Source organism: Eubalaena glacialis, chromosome 9 (assembly GCF_028564815.1).
Source record: "Eubalaena glacialis isolate mEubGla1 chromosome 9, mEubGla1.1.hap2.+ XY, whole genome shotgun sequence".
Taxonomy (NCBI): domain Eukaryota; kingdom Metazoa; phylum Chordata; class Mammalia; order Artiodactyla; family Balaenidae; genus Eubalaena; species Eubalaena glacialis.
Genome location: NC_083724.1, coordinates 66,171,814 through 66,189,924, shown reverse-complemented (window position 1 = coordinate 66,189,924; position 18,111 = coordinate 66,171,814). Strand labels below are relative to the sequence as shown.

At 38.7% G+C, this 18,111-nt stretch overlaps 1 protein-coding gene across 4 annotated transcripts in view; it reads left to right on the top strand.

Moving 5' to 3' along the window:
• Nucleotides 1–3,837: 3,837 nt before the first annotated feature.
• Nucleotides 3,838–18,111, top strand: part of PSIP1 (PC4 and SRSF1 interacting protein 1) — a 37,449-nt gene continuing 23,175 nt past the window's right edge. For 3 of the 4 annotated variants that reach the window (XM_061200455.1, XM_061200457.1, XM_061200458.1), the window contains exons 1-3: nucleotides 3,838–3,987; nucleotides 4,569–4,781; nucleotides 7,949–8,025. In XM_061200455.1, coding sequence (XP_061056438.1) covers nucleotides 4,710–4,781; nucleotides 7,949–8,025 — 149 coding nt within the window. In that variant the 5' untranslated portion in view covers nucleotides 3,838–3,987; nucleotides 4,569–4,709. The other variant, XM_061200456.1, reaches the window with a different exon arrangement.

Below are 18,111 nucleotides of genomic sequence, written 5' to 3'. Positions count from 1 at the left end.
GCAGCTGCATCACACGGGGTGATCAGCTCAGTGCTTTGTGACCACCTAGAGGAGTGGGATAGGGAGGGTGGGAGGGAGACGCAAGAGGGAGGGGATATGGGGATATATGTATACATATAGCTGATTCACTTTGTTATACAGCAGAAACTAACACAACATTGTAAAGCAATTATACTCCAATAAAGATGTTAAAAAAACCCCCAACAGTTCAGTAATTGCTGCTCATACCAATAAGTTTAAGTTGTGTTACTAATACTGTGTATTAGTGTGGGGAATTATGCACATTATATGTAAAAGATGTGAAGGAAGGGATTATCATTGCTAAATTTGGGGGATAAGTATCAAGTCTTACTTAGAATGATTTCCATTAAAATGGTTAGAATGAATGTATTTGTAGTCAATGAGAAATGTCAGTGCTTTTAAAGGGTTAGCCTTTAAGCACACGAAAAATTCACAAAGTCAAAACAAATTAAGTACCCTCAAGTGTCTTCGTATCTGCTTTCTCAGCTTAAAGGATAAGGGAGACCCTGTCAGAGTTTTTCACCTGCCCCTTCCTCTCATTTAACAAATATTTATTGAGACAAATTTTATCGAGTGCCTGCGAATGCCAGGCACTGATCACTAAGATAGTGCCTTCTTCTAAGTAGTTTAAAGACTAGTGAGAAAGATTGTAATTAAGAAATTATGTCACAGTGAGATGAGGTCAGAAGTCTTTCGAGAGGAGATTTTTGGGTTGAGTCCTCTAGGACTAGAAGGAGTTAAACAGAATGGTCTGGTGGTAGGGACAAGCTGAGAATGGGGTGGGGCAGAGGGAGGCTGTCAGGAAATTTGAAGCTGGGAATACTTTCAAGTGCAAAGACAGAAGGTGGAAGAGTGCTGGGCTGCTTTTACTTCCAGCATCTTTTTCTAATTACACAGTGCTGCTGGCCCCCTGCTCCACCTAGAGGCGGTGTGGGATCACACAAAGGCGGGGACTTGAGAACAGACTGGGGGGACCGTTGCCTTGGCCACTTGAGTAGATGTTATGATTTGGGGCAAGTTGCTCAAATTCTGTGAGCCTGTTTTCTCATTTGTAAAATGGGGATAGTAACACCTGGATTAAATGAGAGACTGTAAGTCAAGCTCCTCCCTCAATTCACTTAGACCTCCTTTCCCCCTCCCCCTTGCTTCCGTTGTTTTGGAAATTGTATTTTCTCCTTACAACTCCCTTCATTGCTCCTCTAATCTCTATCTTGCTATACTTTTCCTGGCATCCCCACTAAGAAGGCTGACTGTGGGGGAGGGGTGCATGGAGCTTGGCTGGAGAAGAGCACAAGCTCACAGTAGTTCTGAAAAGCTCTCCAAGGGGCTCTGATGAGCCCAACACTCGCGCCTCCCGCTCCCCTCCCCTCCCCCTCCGCTCTGGAACTGCTGCTCCCAGGGATCCTGGGCTTTTGTTCTCTAGAGGCTTAAACTACCACCTGTTTTGCTTTGACTTATTGTTTAAAGGGTATCGCCCATTGTCTACAGACTATCAAAAATAGAAACTGCCAAAACTTAAAGATAGCAAGAGCTAAGTTTGTACTTTCTTTCTTTCTTTTAAAATACTAACGCTAAAACATCAATGCTTTTTCATTTTCCCTCTATTTCCATTCCTTTTCTGAGGACCTCCCCACTCCCAATAATTTTACTTGTTGGTACCATCATTAAGCACTAATAAAAAGTTATCTTTTAATATTAATTATAATTTATCTATTAATATATATCTGTCTTCCCTACTTGATTTTGAGTTCCTATGGTCTGTAGTATCTTGTACAGCAGTAGTTTCTCAAACTTGAATATGCATAAGAATCATCTGGGGATCTTGTTAAAATGCAGATTCTGATTTAGCAGGTCTGGGAAGGGGCTGCGTTTCTTCTAACAAGCTCCCAGGTGAAGCCCCTGGACCACACTTGGAGTCGCAAAGCCTTACTGGGTTTAGAACAAAGGAGGTACACAAGAAATGGTTGCTGGATGATGCCTTAGTCTCTCCTACTCAGTGCTTGGAATTTTCTTCAATACATCTTTCTCCACTTTTTCCTGTGCACTATTTATGACTAACTGACAATTATTCCTTTGTGTACTTAGCTGTGCCCTTCCTTCCCCTTTTCATAGTCAACAGTCTCATCCAGAAACCAGTCACTTAAGGAGTACAACAGTAATCTCCAGCCTCTTTCTACTGTCATCTACTTTGTAGCAAGCAAGAATAACTTTTTAAAGAATCATCTTTACCTTTGTTGCTCAGCAACCTATAGTAGCTCTCTAGTATACATTGTATCAAACTCAAATTCACGATGAAAAGCTTCAAGACATTTCTCCAACCCTTCCCTCTCGCTTGCTAGTCAATTTCTCTTTTTGCAGCACTTGGAACCCTCTGCATATTGCTGAGGTATGAGTCAGTCTCCTTGCAAGACATTTTGCATTGGGAATGTCTTCTTTTATTCTTTTTAAAGGCCTATGTGTATCTCTTTCAAAAAATTCTCAATTTTTACCTACTTAATGTTAAGCTTTGCTTGATTTATTTGTGAGTCCTTCGTTTAAAGGAGTATGAGCTTCGTACTATTATTTATTTTTATATTTTTTTGCTTTTTTCATATTTTTGTTCAGTTTTAAATGGGAAGTGTCTGTGCTTGCTGTTCATGGTTGTATCCCTAGCACCTAAGAGTGCTTGACACACAGTAGGTACTTTGGGAGGGGACTCAGTGAAGGATGAAACACAATTTAAGATCAGCTTTTATTACTTTTCAAAATGCTTTCTTTGCTACATTTATTGGGAACCTGGGTGAACGTTAATGGTTAAATAAGACAATTCTGGTGATGTAATTCTGGTACAGTAAAAATATTAAAGTATCAATTCACATCAGAAGGCTAGTAATAACTACCAACACATTAAAAAATGTACTGGCTACAGGATAAAAAAATAATTTTAGAAATCCCTTGAAGAGTATTTTGAGAGATAAACATTTGAGGTTTAGCAGCACTTTACACTGTACTACCTACCAGCTACCATTCTACTAGGGAAATAAAATTTAGATGCATTTAAAATACAGTATGGGCCCAAACCCACATCCTATCGAAAAGGCTTATGCTTTCCTATCATTGTTTTCTATACTGCACGTTTTGCATTCGTTAGGACTGCATATTTCTTAATAGTTCTTGGTGCTTTAAATTTAAAAGAAAATAAATGGGGCTTTCTCATATTACAGTTTCAAGGAAAAGGAGACTGCAGGGCCCCTTCAGCAAGGTTTAAGAGGCCTACAAGCTGCACACCCGTGCAACCGCCTCATGCTCCGATTTCATCTGTGGGGTTTTGTACAGTTCTTTTTTGGATGGTGCAAACCGCGCAAGTGCAGCATTAAAAACCTCTCCACCCCGGGAAACGATGCAAGAACATGCAGCTTAGGCTGCCAGGTTCTCTCCAACACACAGCCAAGGGCTGGAGGCCCGTATACCCGCCCCCAAACCCCGTCCACAACAATCGTTCCCTCCCTCCCCGCCTTTTACATACAGTACACATACAAATACACACACGCAGAGCAGCCAGCAGGGGCGGGCCGGGCCCGACCACTCCGCAAACCGCAGGGGGGAGCCACAACGGGCCGAGCTGTTTGCGCCCCCTCCTTTTTCCTTCTCACTCTTCTCTCTCTCCATCAGGCTGCACCTGTTAGGAAAAAGCGAACTTGGGGATCTAGGGTCTCCTGAAGTCCCGTTTAGAGGCCACATACCTTCGGCGGGTGTTGCGTTATCCCCCCTCCGTCGGCTAGCAGTTGGTCCCGCCCCAGTGCTAGCGGGCGCCGAGCGGGAGCCGCGCGGGAGCAGCGCAGCGACGGCGGCGGCAGCGGCGGCGGCGGTTGCTATTCCGAGCCGTTGAGACGCCTCTGCGGCAGCTGGTGGCGCAGGTGGCTTGCGTGGACGCGGGCAGAGGCGGCCGGCCCGCCACCGCAGCCTCAGCGCCCGCGGCCCCGGCAGGTGAGCGGGCGGCGGGGACTCGCCCCGCCCCCCCTCGGTGGCCTCACTCCTGGCTGTAGCGGGGAAGTGGCCGCGGCCCGCCCGGGAGCAGAGGTTCGGCCCGGGGCTGCGACCGTAGGGAAGAAGGCTGGGGGAGAGGCCGTGTGTGGATGGGAGGGGAACGTTCCCCTGCCTTTTGCCATCTTTTTCTCCCCCCCGACCCCCCACCCTCTTGGGGCTTAAGCTTGGGGGAAAAAAGCCAGAGGAAAGATGGGGCGGGAGAAAGGGGAATTCGGGGCTGAGAAGCATCTCTGCCTCAGGTGGTGGCGTCTTTTCGGTCGTCGAGCGGTAGACCTGGCGAAGCCTGGAGGGCTAGCTCTCGGGCTGCGGAGGCCGCGCACTCGCGCGGGAGGAGCGGGAGGCGGCTCTCCCCTCACTCTCCCACCCCCTCCCCCTCCCCACCTCCTCCCCCTCCCCACCTCCTCCCCCTCCCCACCCCTCCCCCTCCCCTCCCCCTCCCCCTCCCCTTCCCCCGTCCCTCCCTTACGGCCCCTCCCTTCGGGTTTCTGAGCTTTAACCGCCCTCCATGCTCTCCCTCGCAGGCGCGTCGGGACACCCCGAGGCATCCTCCCCCTCCCGCCGCCGCGGGAGCCTCGGCTGCCGTCCGCCCTCCCGCATCCCCTCGCAGTCCGCACCGCCACACCTCCTCCCTGTGCTCGGACCCCCGGCCTCGCCCCCGAAACATGACTCGCGATTTCAAACCTGGGGACCTCATCTTCGCCAAGATGAAAGGTTATCCTCATTGGCCAGCTCGAGTAAGTGATTTTTAGCCTTCGCGTTTAGCGGTGCTACCTTCCTCAGAGGCCTACTTCCTATACCCTTTTCTCTTAATTTTTTTTTCTCGTGTCCTTTCTCTCCCTCGCTTTCACTTAGTCTCATTTGTAACCTGACCTTTAGTTTTCTGCCCACTAATCTTCCATGTAATTTAAAAATTCAGGTGTTTCTGCATACTTAGGTATTTTCCTATGGTTTGTTTTTGACAGACTTTGGCAGGTTTTCTTAATATGAAATATTTCAAGGTGATGCCATTAGTGTTCCATTGTAGGTGAAAATAATCAAGTATGGATTTTGTGTTTAAAAATTAAGGAAACATAGACATTTTCTTAACTTTGAGTAAAATGCAAAATACCAGTGAAATCTATGCAGACTGTTGGGTGTCAAAGAGTTCTACGTGATTAAATTAACATAGGTATTCTTTCCTGTTTTATGGTTGATGAGACCTTTCTGGATTGACTTGTTTAATAAGACATAGGACTGGATATTCTTGAAAATTTTACAATAAGGTAGCATCACGGAACGTCTAGAAAGTTTATTTTCATGTTTTTATTGGTGAAGTTTGCCATATGACCTTGAAGAAGTTGTTTTACCTCTTTGATTGTTTCCCACAGGCAAAAGGAGTAGACCCAGATTCCTGGGTTCACATGTAGTGCAGAGAGGTGATTAAGGACTGAGGGTTTTTTTGTAACATTTAGGAATTGAGACTGTCTAAAATATCTAAGTACCATTTTCAGAAAAAGATCTTTTAGGTTATGGTAGGACTCAGGTTCTAAGGTAGTGATAGAACCTAGCAAATGTTGAGCTCAATTAGATTAGTAAGCTCAAGGTCCTTTTTAAATATAAACATGAGATATTCTAAAGTTGTCATTTCCACTATTTTACTCTTCTTTGAGGACTGTATTTCTTAAAGATAATTAAATCCTGTAGTTTTAATTATGTCAGTTGGGAGGAAAAATAACCATTGGTTACAGAGAATCATGGAGTGAGTTGCTGAGTGCTATCCAAGTATAAAATATTCACTGTTTCTTAATTTTTCCCATCCAGCTCTTTACAGACTCAGGTTTACTGGTTTCCTTCCCCAGCCTGGAAAGATTTTTTTTCTCCTGGTCTATTAAGTCTGCCTTTTCAGTGGTGTCTTATTGAAAAAATCCTTAATCATAATTCGTCTGTATATTTGACACTTTGTTTCCTTTGTGATAACCTTTTAACTCTTATGTGCATTCTTTGACCTCCAGGTAGTTTGTAAGCTTTTCCAGAGCAGTAGATACAAACTGAATTTCCTTATTACACACTCCCCGAATTCTTAGTACATAAATCATACGCTAAAAAACACTATTTCATGTTTAAGTAGAGAGCATAGGGAAACTGAGCAGGTTTAAGGCCCCTGCAAAATACTTTTTTGTGGTTTTAGCATCATTTATTTTGAGGTGTTATAAAATCCGAGCATATGGGGTACATCTTTATTCAGATTTCTATGTGACAGTGCAGTTAAAAACCAAATGAAAATGTTTTAAAAATTATCTGCTCTTCTTCTAAATCATCTTCTCCACATGCTTCAGTCTGTTGGGTGACTAAGAATGCTAATAAAAGCAAAGTAGAGTAGCCTTAGGAGGGCCAGAGTATTTTCTTTCTTTCTTTAATAAATTCTATATTTAACAATTTAATTTGGATTAAAATGGGAAATTTTAGTCTCTTTCCTTTTCCCCTTTTTTTCTTAGAAGCAGTTGAATTTAGTTTTGATATTGTCTGTGTCTAAGAATTATGTTCCTTTTTCTGTTTTCCCTCCAATCTTATGAATTCTAAGTCTTTGCTTTAGAGAGTTTAAATATGTATTTAAGGTCTCAGCTGTGAAGGTGACAATCATTGTTCCAGTTTTGATTTTAACGTTTTCTGTGCATCCCAGGCTTCATTACTTTTTAAGTCTTGCACATTCTTGTAATCCTGTACCAGTAGTAATCGTTTTTAAAGTCAACTTAAAAAAATTGCCTAGCATTTATTAAACTCTTTAGGTGCTAGACATTTGCATAAACTTTTAAAGCTGTTTGCTGGCAGAAAGCATATGAGCTGAGGTGACAAATATATCCCTTATCTTAAGGCCTCTAAGGATTGTCACAATTTAACAACTTGTCACAAAGCTGAAAAGACCGTATAATCTTCATATAGGTGGGGAAGTTAAGTTCCCAAGGGTGTTGGGTGCTAACGATTCTTACTGATGTCTGAAACCTTCAGATTGCCAACATCACCCTCATGGTCTTTTCTTAAACATGATAATGCATGTGGAGCATCATAGGTCTGCTGGTGGTCTGTACCCTTCTTAATAGTCAGCTGATTTTTTAAATTAAAGTGTCTTTGAAATTATGAAAGTTTTGAAATAGAAATGTTATTATGAAGTTTAAATAAATAAATAATGAAGTAGAAATGTTAAATTCTGGCTAAATACTACTGCCTGATGGCCTTAACTCTGGTAAGCGAAAGTATCAAGTATTACAGATGTGTTAGACATAACAGTACCTGATACTTTCTTCCTTATTTAATTAGAAGTATTAAAGTATTAAAAGAGAAATGAAAAAGGAACAGGTAACCTCATGTGATTCAGCCGTGTAGGTCTAAGATCTTTTCAGAATATGTGTTTCAGACTTGGAGAAATACTGTTTTAAACTTGTTAATGTCTCCTATATTTGGATAGCCTCCCTGCGGAAATAGCATTTAAAATTTTTGAATAGGTTCAGACTCCCTTATCTGGACTTCTTAGGGCCAGATGTGTTTAAAAATTCAGAACTTCAGGATTTTAGAAAGTTAATGATGGTACATATGCCATATATCTTGCTCCTAGTAGGGTCTGGGATGGCACATGGTAATCTAACACGATATTTCTGTGGAGAAGCATCAGTAGAAATGCTAGGTGGATAAAAGAAATGATGGAATAGCTTCAGTGTCAATCCAGGTTTTGCTACCAAATGAGTTTTGAGAGAAATATTGGTTTTCAGAGCTTCTTGGGTTTCAGAACTGGAGGTAAGGGATTGTGGACCTGTAGAACTGGTCCATTTTATAGCAGATCCCTTTTGGATGTCTTGTTTTCAGTTTATTCTGATGTGTTTAGGTGTGTATGATTTAAAAGATTTTAATTTTTCTGATCTTTTTTTAGGTAGATGAAGTTCCTGATGGAGCTGTAAAACCACCCACAAACAAACTACCCATTTTCTTTTTTGGAACTCATGAGACGTAAGTCCTTTTAGCTCTAAAAGCAAATCAGAGTTAATTTAGCGGGTTCATTGGGCATATAATGAAAAACAAGTAGAGATTAATTCAGAGAGAAAATAATAAAGTAACAGGAGACGTTAAAATCATCTTTGAACTTGGAAAAAAGTCTTCAAGTTTCCTTTTAAATTTTATTTTTATGGTAGAAAAATTAGACACTGTAGGTTTAACTTTTATTGAAATGGATGTCCTTAATCATAAAAGAAAGATGTACATTGATCCTCTCATCAATCAGAAGAATAACTGATGGATGAAAATATGTAAGGGAAGTTTTAACAAGGCATTCAGTATTCATATTTAGTATAATTAGTGCTAACCTGGCACCCTATTTTAGGCTTTGATTTTAGCCACACAAACGGTATATTGTGGGAAAGGTGAGAAGAAATCTGGATAGTTCCTTCTGTGTGTATTTATATGGTCCTGAGAGCCACTGTTACTGCTCTGCTGCCCCTGGTGGATTTGTGGGCAGAGAACTGATTCGGTGAAGCAAATTAATTTTTCAAAAATTGCAAAAAAAAAAAAAAAAAAAAAATTTGCAATAGAATATTGAACTGTTATTTCTGGGTGCAGAGGATTACTCCAGGGGCTATCATTAGTTTTGAAAAATAATATACTTTGTGCCTATATTTTAATAGCCTTACAAGTTGTATATAACCTACTGATTTTGAACTTTAAGTTTAGAATTTGCAATAATTTTGGTAAAGTAGACTTGTTTACCTGGGATCAGGTGAAACAAAACTGGTGATACTCTAATTAGAATTATGTATTCCTTAGAGTGTGTACAGTGGCAACATTTGGTTTAATGTTGCTTAGCTACTGTATGAACTTTCACATAATTTTAAGAAATAGTTTTATTAATATGTAATTTACATCATAAAGTTCACTTGTTAAATTGTATAATTCAGTGGATTTTAGTATATTTATTTCCATAACCATTAGCAGTCACTCTTCATTCCCTCCCCCTCCAGCCCAGGATACCTACTAGTTTACTGTCTGTCTATTTTTGCCAATTCTGGACATTTCATATTAATGATATCATACAATGCCACGTAATTATGTGCTTTAAGGTACAGTTTTGAGTCCAGAATTGTATTGGCCTTCACCGTAATTACTTTGAGTTGGATCCAGGTATATCCTCTGAATATAAAAATTTAATTTGTAAAAAAATGATGAGTTTCTGATTCTCTGGGATAATCTACTGTTTAAAACTCTTCCATAAATTTAATAGGGAAAGGTATCTTTTAATGAAAAACTGTGTACTCTCTATTTGAGTAGGGGTTTTCGAAGTGTGGTACCAGGTCAAGCTGCAGCCCCCATGGGAACAGCACATGGGAACTTCAGATAGTAGGCATGCAAATTCTTGGACCTCACTTGAACCAGAAGCTGAGGTGTGGGGTCCAGCAGTCTGTTCTAACTAGCCTTCCAGATACTTCTGGTGCCTGTGAAGTTTGGGAACACTTTATCAGAGTAAAGTGAGTAGATATTCCCTAGAATTTTTATGTATGCTTATAGTACCGTAGAACACATAGTTAATTTTTATGCTAAATTTAGAAGAATGATCATCCCTTCCCCAATATTTAAAAATGACGATTTTTATGTTGTAAATATCTGTGAATTATAAGTCAGAACAGACTACACCAAATAATTAAATTTTCATAAGCATTGTTTGGTTAATAACAAAACAGTGGTATTAAGTGGTTAATGAAAACAGTGAATTACTAATATTCAAGAATTAGAATATATTCAGGAAATTAAAGTATAACTTTAAAATTAAGCTAATGGGGCTTCCCTGGTGGCACAGTGGTTAAGAATCCGCCTGCCAATGCAGGGGACACGGGTTTGAGCCCTGGTCTGGGAAGATCCCACATGCCACGGAACAACTAAGTCTGTGTGCCACAACTACTGAGCCTGCGCTCTAGAGCCGGCGCTCCGCAACAAGGGAGGCCACTGCAATGAGAAGCCAGTGCACCGCAGCAAAGAGTAGCCCCCGCTCGCCTCAACTAGAGAAAAGCCCGGGTGCAGCAACAGAGACCCAGTGCAGCCAAAAATAAAAAATAAATAAATTTTAAAAAAAAATTAAGCTAATGATAATAAATTTTCACTTCAAAATGCACTTGTAATTTTTGTGCCTTAGTGATCTCATAAGTATACCATTACCTTTGGAAAGGCAGTGCTGTTGTATCTATTGGTCTGGTGACTTAACTTTTTGGTATTTAAGGTTGAGTTTTAGAAACTAGATCTCACTGATTATTTGCCTTTCCCCCCCCTCAAAAGTTGGGGGGGCAGTTATGTGAACCTTTCAATTTGGAATTTGTATAAATGGGAGTTTATTCTAATAGCCTGTAGTTAGGGAGATGGGAAAGGAAGAACATAGAAGAAGAAATGGCAATTTAGAAAACTGTACTGGGCTTCCCTGGTGGCGCAGTGGTTGAGAATCTGCCTGCCAATGCAGGGGACACAGGTTCGAGCCCTGGTCTGGGAAGATCCCACATGCCGCGGAGCAGCTAGGCCCGTGAGCCACAATTACTGAGCCTGCGCGTCTGGAGCCTGTGCTCCGCAACAAGAGAAGCCGCGATAATGAGAGGCCCGCGCACTGCGATGAAGAGTGGCCCCCACTTGCCGCAACTAGAGAAAGCCCTTGCACAGAAACGAAGACCCAACACAGCCATAAATAAATAAATAAACCCAAAAGTTAAAAAAAAAAAAAAGAAAATACATACATAGAAAACTGTACTTATTCATAACTTATTTATAGATTAAGATTTTTTTATTGTGAATTTGGAGCAGAATCCTTTTGTAATTGCATTCTTTTCCTGACTTGCAACCATCTGACTTTTCATAGTGTTTTATACCTTTCACAGTGAATTCATCCAGCCACGTTTTGAATATTAGATAACAATGAGCCCTTATGTATACCAAACATGATGGTCCACTAGGTATCTTAAAACTAATATATTCAAAACAAATTCTTAGTAAATGAGACTGGCAAGGATGCAGTGCTTTGCTGGAGGCAAAAATTGTGGTGTTATCCTTGATTTCCTATTACAGTCTTTTCCGTTCCTCCCCACGTCTAGTCAGTCAGCAAGTCTTGTTCTTTTCCTTTAATGTGCATTCTGATCTACTTTTTTCCATCTCCTCTACTACCACTTAAGTTCATGCTGCAGTTAGTTTTAGAAATAGTGTCCTACTCCTATCTTTTTTTTAAAATAAATTTATTTATTTATTTTTGGCTGCGTTGCTGCGCGTGGGCTTTCTCTAGTTGCGGCGAGTGGGGGCTACTCTTCATTGTGGTGTGTGGGCTTCTCTCGTTGCGGAGCACGGGCTCTAGGCGTGCAGGCTTCAGTAGTTGTGACGTGCGGGCTTCAGTAGTTGTGGCTCGTGGGCTCTAGAGCACAGGCTCAGTATTTGTGGTGCACGGGCTTAGTTGCTCCGTGGCATGTGGGATCTTCCCGGACCAGGGCTTGAACCCGTGTCCCCTGCGTTGGCAGGCGGATTCTTAACCACTGCGCCACCAGGGAAGCCCCCTATTCCTATCTTGGTCTCAGTTTTCACTCTTCATTTATAGTCAAAGTGAACTTGATATTCCAGTCAGACCATGTCATTTCTCTGTCCAAAACCCTTCAATGGCTGCCTTATTACAAACAAAACTCCCAAGTTTTGTCGACAAATGCTACTTATGAGACCCTATATGAACTAGTCTGTGTTTACCTTTCCAACCTCATCACATGTTTTCACTGTTACACAAATATATTTCATCTTGTCTCAAGTCCTTCTTGACTGTTTTCTCTTTGTTGGGAAAGGTATGTCTTCAGATTTTCAGTCATTTAGATCTTAGCTCAAATCCTCCTTTTTATGCTTTTTCTCCATTGCACTGATGACTGAAATTTCTTTCTTTTCCTTCACCCACAAGTGAAAAGTTTGGAGAGCAGGGACCTTGTCTATCTTGTTTATCATCATTTGCTTAAGTGCCTGGCACATAGTAGCTGTTAAATAAATGTTTGGTGAGAGATTGACAGCTCTATATCCTAGATAAAATCATTTATGGATTATGAATTTGCTGTCCATTAGCTAGTATTTTTATAGTTTTTAAGACAACTGATCGTAAGGCTGTCTTTGAATCCTGCCATTTATCTGCTATATGACCTTGGGCAGGTTACCTAGCCTTGTGTCCTTCTCTTCCTTACTTGTAAAATGGGAATAATAAAATACTCGACCTCAGAATTTGAGGTGCAAACAAGATACTACATGAAAGATGCTTAGAACAGTGCTTGGCATGTATTAAACACTAAGTATATGTCAGCTATGAATAGTTAAAGGTAATGTTGCATATTATTTTTTCACGACTAATACTTGTGTTTATTAAATTGTTTGCAGTGCAGTTTGAGTTTTGCTGACTAATTACCATTGCTAATTGAGGGAATACTCTCATCTAAGGTCTATTTATTTCTCTAAAGTCAGAAAATTTTAAATGAAGATGGTGTTTTTGCCGCTTTTATCTCCTTACTGCTCTTGTCTTAATTCAAAGATGTTAGATGCACAGTTCTAGGAACCTTAAAAATATCCATCACAGGCTGTTTCAAAACCTGCCTAATGTACAGTTTTAGGAATGAAGGTGAATGGGGAGGTACTGCTTGTTGGTCGGTTTTTTGTATAACCTGTCCACAAGAAAGGAATAAAGAAATGAATCATAAGGATAGGATTTTATTTTCTTCTACACTAGTTTTTCTATACAGTTTCTGTACTACAGACATAGCTGTATGTGTTGGGTGAGGGGCTTGTACGGTTTCTCATGAGCCTTATGTAATGAGAGGAACTGTTTTTTCATCTCTATACTGTCAGGTTCATGGCACATAGTAGATGTATCAATTGTCTGTTGCATCATCTTCTATTATAAAATAGTGTGTGCTGTTATAAAATCTAGTTTAAAACAGTATGTTTCCTATTTTGTGATTTAATAATAATAGGGAAATGAAGCAGCAAGTTAGAATCAATGTTTTAAAAGGTAGACGTTTCTGTATTATAATATGACTTGGCAACAGTTAAATGAGTTTTGAGCTTCACGTCTTCAGCTCTGATAAGCATTCGCATCCCATTTTTTATATGCAACTCTGGTTTGCTTTAAAGGAAAGGTTCTAGGTGTGTGATAACTGAATTTTTGTGAGACATATATGTGTATGTTCTCGTGGGTATGTACATTGTTTCCAAAAAGTGACTTTAAAGAGAGAACTGCTTTTCTGTTTACTTACATTCTGTGAAAATTGGGATACACAGGAACACACTTAACGGTCTTCAGGCATATGCCACGTAAGAAACACACTTGCAGGCTTTAAGTTGCTTCAGAATTATAACATTAGTACTCTAGTTAATGATTTGCTATTTTCTTAGGACATTTTACATGAGCTTTGATCCTTGTGGGCTTTGACATTGGTATTTGAAATGAGTTCATACGTATAGAGATATAACATCAATATTTTATCAGTAGATATTTCAAAGACTATATTACAGTGGTTAAAGGAAACCCTGAAACCTTTTTAAGGGAACATTGTACAGAGTGGAGGCTATGCTGTTTAATAGCTAGATAACCTTGCCTGCGTCAGTTAATCTTTCTGGCCTTCAGTTTTCTAATCTTTAAAAGGAGGATCTTGGTGATCCCTAAGTGTTCCTTTCAGCTCTGGAATTTGGTGGGTAATGTACTTTGAATTAATGTATATCTTTTCCTTGTAAAAATTTTAAAAACGTTAAAAGAGTTCTCTACAAAGGAAACAGTCATTTTTACTACTATTTTTTAGAAACAACCCCTAAACCTGTTACTGTTTTAGTATATTTTCTTTGAGATTTATATGTCATTTAAAAATGGAATGCTTTGAAGAGTCAATCAGAGCCACAGCCGCATAAGGTTGTGCCCTTGGGGACTAGCACTGGCTGTTTAACAACTAATCTGAGCCCTGTGCTCCAAACCTGTGGGATTGCATCCCTGGGGAGGACTCTTTGTATGTGTTTTCTTTTTCTTCTTTTAAATTGAAATGTAGTTGATACATAGTGTATAAGTTTAAGGTGTGTTGATTTTGATACATTTATATGTTGCAATATTACCACCATGATTTGATACATTTATATATTGCAATATGATTACCTGCCACCATAGCATTAGCTAACATCTCCATCAGGTCCCTTCATTAGTCATTTCTTTTTTGGGGGAGACAACATGGGAGGATTCTTTTTTCATCCATCATAGTTTTTTGAGTCTCATTAAGGAGCTCTGTAGTCTTGAGCAAATCATTTGAGCCAACAGTTCTACTTAGACTTTATTAGGAAGATATGTGAAAAGATTGAGCAATACATTATTTACTATAGCTGCATTTTATAATAGAAAATTTGATATAGAAAATGGTCCAACAATAGATTAATTTTGGGATAGCTATTCAGTGAAATAGTATTTAGCTGTTAAGTAATTGTTGACATGAAAAGATGTTCATTATAATTTGAGAAAGTATTTATGGATGAGTATGTATCATATCCATTAAAATTACATGTTTATATCTGTATATATGCAACAAACAAGTGGGTGAAAACAGTGGCTATCTGTAGTTGGTAAAATTCTGGATCATTTTTGTCTTCTTTGATGGGATGTGGTATTCACTGAAAAATATTTTAACAGCTTTATTGAGATGTAATTCATATCCCGAACAATTAATCCAGTTAAAACGTACAATTCAGTAGATCTTAGTATATCCAGAGAGTAGTGTAGACATTAGCACAGTTTTAGAACATCTTCATCACCCCAAAAACAGACCCTGTACGCATTAGCAGATACTTTGCATTTCTCCTTTCTCCCTCCTGTCTTGCCACAGGGAACCTCTAATCACTTTGCCTGTTCTGAGCATTTCATATAAATTGAAGTATACAATATGAGGTCTCTAATGACTTTTTTTTTTTAACTTAGCATAATGTTTTCAAGGTTCATCTATATTTTGTAGCATGTACTTTGTCTTTACAGTATTGCCAAATATTCCATTGTATTGGTCTATATTTATCCGTTCATCAGTTGATATTTGGGTTGTTGTTTCTACTTTGGACAGTTATAAATAATGCTGCTATGAACATTTGTGAGCAAGTTTTTGTGTGGACATGTCTTTTCTGTAGGAGTGGAATTCCTGGGTCACATGGTAACTTTGTGTTGAATCTTTTGAGGAATTGCCAGGCTTTTTTTTTGTTGTTGTTGTTGGCTGTGCTAGCTCTTAGTTGCGGCACGTGGGATCTTTAGTTGTGGCATGTGGGATCTAGTTCCCTGACCAAGGATCAAACCCAGGCCCCCTGCATTGGGAGTGTGGAGTCTTAGCCACTGGACCACGAGGGAAGTCCCTGCAAGACTTTTCAAATCAGCTATGCACCATTTTATATTTCTGTCAGCTATGTGTGAGGATTCTAATTTCTCTGTATCTTTTCCAAGACTTGTTATTGTCTTTTTTATTACAACTATCCTATTGGGTGTGAAGGTAGTATATCTTATTCTGGTTTTGATTTACATTTCACTGATAGCTAATGACACTCAGCATCTTTTCATGTGTGAATATTTTTTTAACCATCTATATATAACATGAATTATTTAGATTTGCAAAGGTCTTCTCTCAGTTGGAAAGGCATAGTTATTTAATTTTTGGTATATTGATAAACATGTAAATTTAAGTATGACTTATAATATGAACATAATAGTAAAATAATAGAAAGTAGTGCTTGAAAACCTGACTGGAGGAGGAGCAGGAAGAGAAGTTTTTTAAAACCTATTCTGCAAAATTAAGAATAAAGGTTAACCAGGTGTAATAAAAATGTATATGTAAAACAAGGTGGTATGAATAAGACCAAATATAAGTGACTACACTATGTGAATAGAATTCTCTATTAAGACCTTTTGATTGGATTAATCCTATTAGACTACCTGTGTCTTATTTTCTGAGACAAGGCTCAAACAAGTCACTGCCAAGTAACAATATAATGTCACAAAGAAAGCAAGAATGGGACCATTGCTGTCTGATAAAAGTAGAATTTAAAGTCAAAGCATGAAGAGAAGAGAAGGATACAGGCATTCCTTAGCTTTGCATAGTTCTAGTATGTTTAAATTTTGGTTACCATGGTTTAGGTAAATAGCGCCAGTCCCCGCAACAATGTTTCAAATTTCACTTACTCTGGAATATTAACTGTAATTGTGTAGACTACAAAATTTGTTGCTAGTTCTTCAGTCCACAAATCAAGATGTAAATAACAGATGCATAGCATGTCACTTTTTTTGAAGTTTCTTGGTGATTGGTCAGTGTGCATCTGTTTCTCAATTCAAGCATAGATAGCACAAAATGTAGTAGTGTTGTTGCCTCTGTCTTTCAATGATACACCCACCCAGGTTACATTTAAAGAAAAAACAAGATGGGGAATCGGCCAGCAAAGAAACTGATAATGCCAGAAGTGAAATTTGAATTGAATGTAAATGCAGTTATAGAATAAATAGCCTTGTGAATAATAACCTTGTGAATGTAGATGTGCTGTATATGGGGAGACTAGGTACACAGCCAGAGCAGCTTAGGGAAGGCAAGCTTATCAACATAAATGAGGAAAGTGGTTGTAATAAACAGGATGAAGATGTCTCAGAGGAAGTGACGCCAACAAAAAGCATTAAAGATATGCCATAACATTGAAAGTACAAAAGACAAAATGTTAGAAACTGATCAGATTTAGAAAGGAGTATGACACATTGCCTTAGGCATAGAAAATATGCTTACTCCATGTCATAAGTTATGTGATCAGAAGGGGCAGGCACTGTTTAAACTATTCTTAAGTTTTTTACAAAGACATGAAACACTTTAATCTCAATGTTTCTAATGTTTTAAATTACAGTGTACTAAACAATTAGTATTAGTTTTACTATATTTAAATTTTCCTTACACACAGTCAGTAATAGTGCATTTAGTGTTTTGACAATTTTTGAAGGTTTTGGAACAATTGTAATTTTTCCCATTGTTCAATAAGATTGCCTTGCACAGTCATTTTTGTGTTCTCTCATTGTCATACAAAGTGAGGACTGCCTATTTTGGGGAAAGAAAAATAATCTATATAAATTGAACTGTCAAACCTTTATATGCTAAATAACATCATGGTAGAATCAGTTTTTTGAATAGCTTTTTGGTTTAGAATCATATCTAAAAATGCCCCATGTTTGAGGTTTTAAGACATTTTTCTGCAATGTTGTTAAATATTTAAGGTCCCTTCCACTTCTTCAAGTTCCTGATGCCACCAGTTTTGAACCCTTTGGGGATTTTGAACTCTAAATTAGGGTACCGTCTCACTTTCTTCTATATTGCTGTTTAGTATCCAACTTTCTTAGTCTTCCCAGCTTTCAAACCTGTTGATAATGTCCCTTGTCATCTTTAGCCTTATGAGTTACGGGGTTTTAGGAGAGAGAATTGCTTTGTTCTAACTAGAAGTATGTTTTATTTTTGATGGTGTTTTAACTCGAGTCATCTACTTGGAATTTGAAGCTGATTATGCAGGAGGAATTGCTTTACTGTTTTAACTAAATGTGTTAAATTTTCTAATTTTAGATTATGGGTAGGAATGAATGATGCCTAGTAAAAGTCTGAATTTCTAGATCAAATGAGATAGTGATGATTTAAGTGTGCCTTAACTGATGTGCAGTTAAAATACATGGATACTTTGAGTATTTATAAATTGCAGAATTTAAATAATAAAGCTGACTTTTATATGCATTTGATTATATTTAAGTAGAGCCCTAAGTCTCTTTTTTATTGAAATTTTATCTTAAAGCCTTTTAAAATATTCTAAACTGGAATGTGAGCTATAGTCATTAGGTCCCTAATTCTTAAAGAATTTCAGCAGATACGGAATTTGTGATAGATAATTAGTAATTAATAATCTTAAATTGAAGCATATTTTAGAGGAAATGAGTAGTAATTTGATTTTCCTCTTGCTTTGGAGAATACATATATATCAACCATTATAGCAAAAAACTGATACATTCTCTGCATCTAAATTTATAGGATT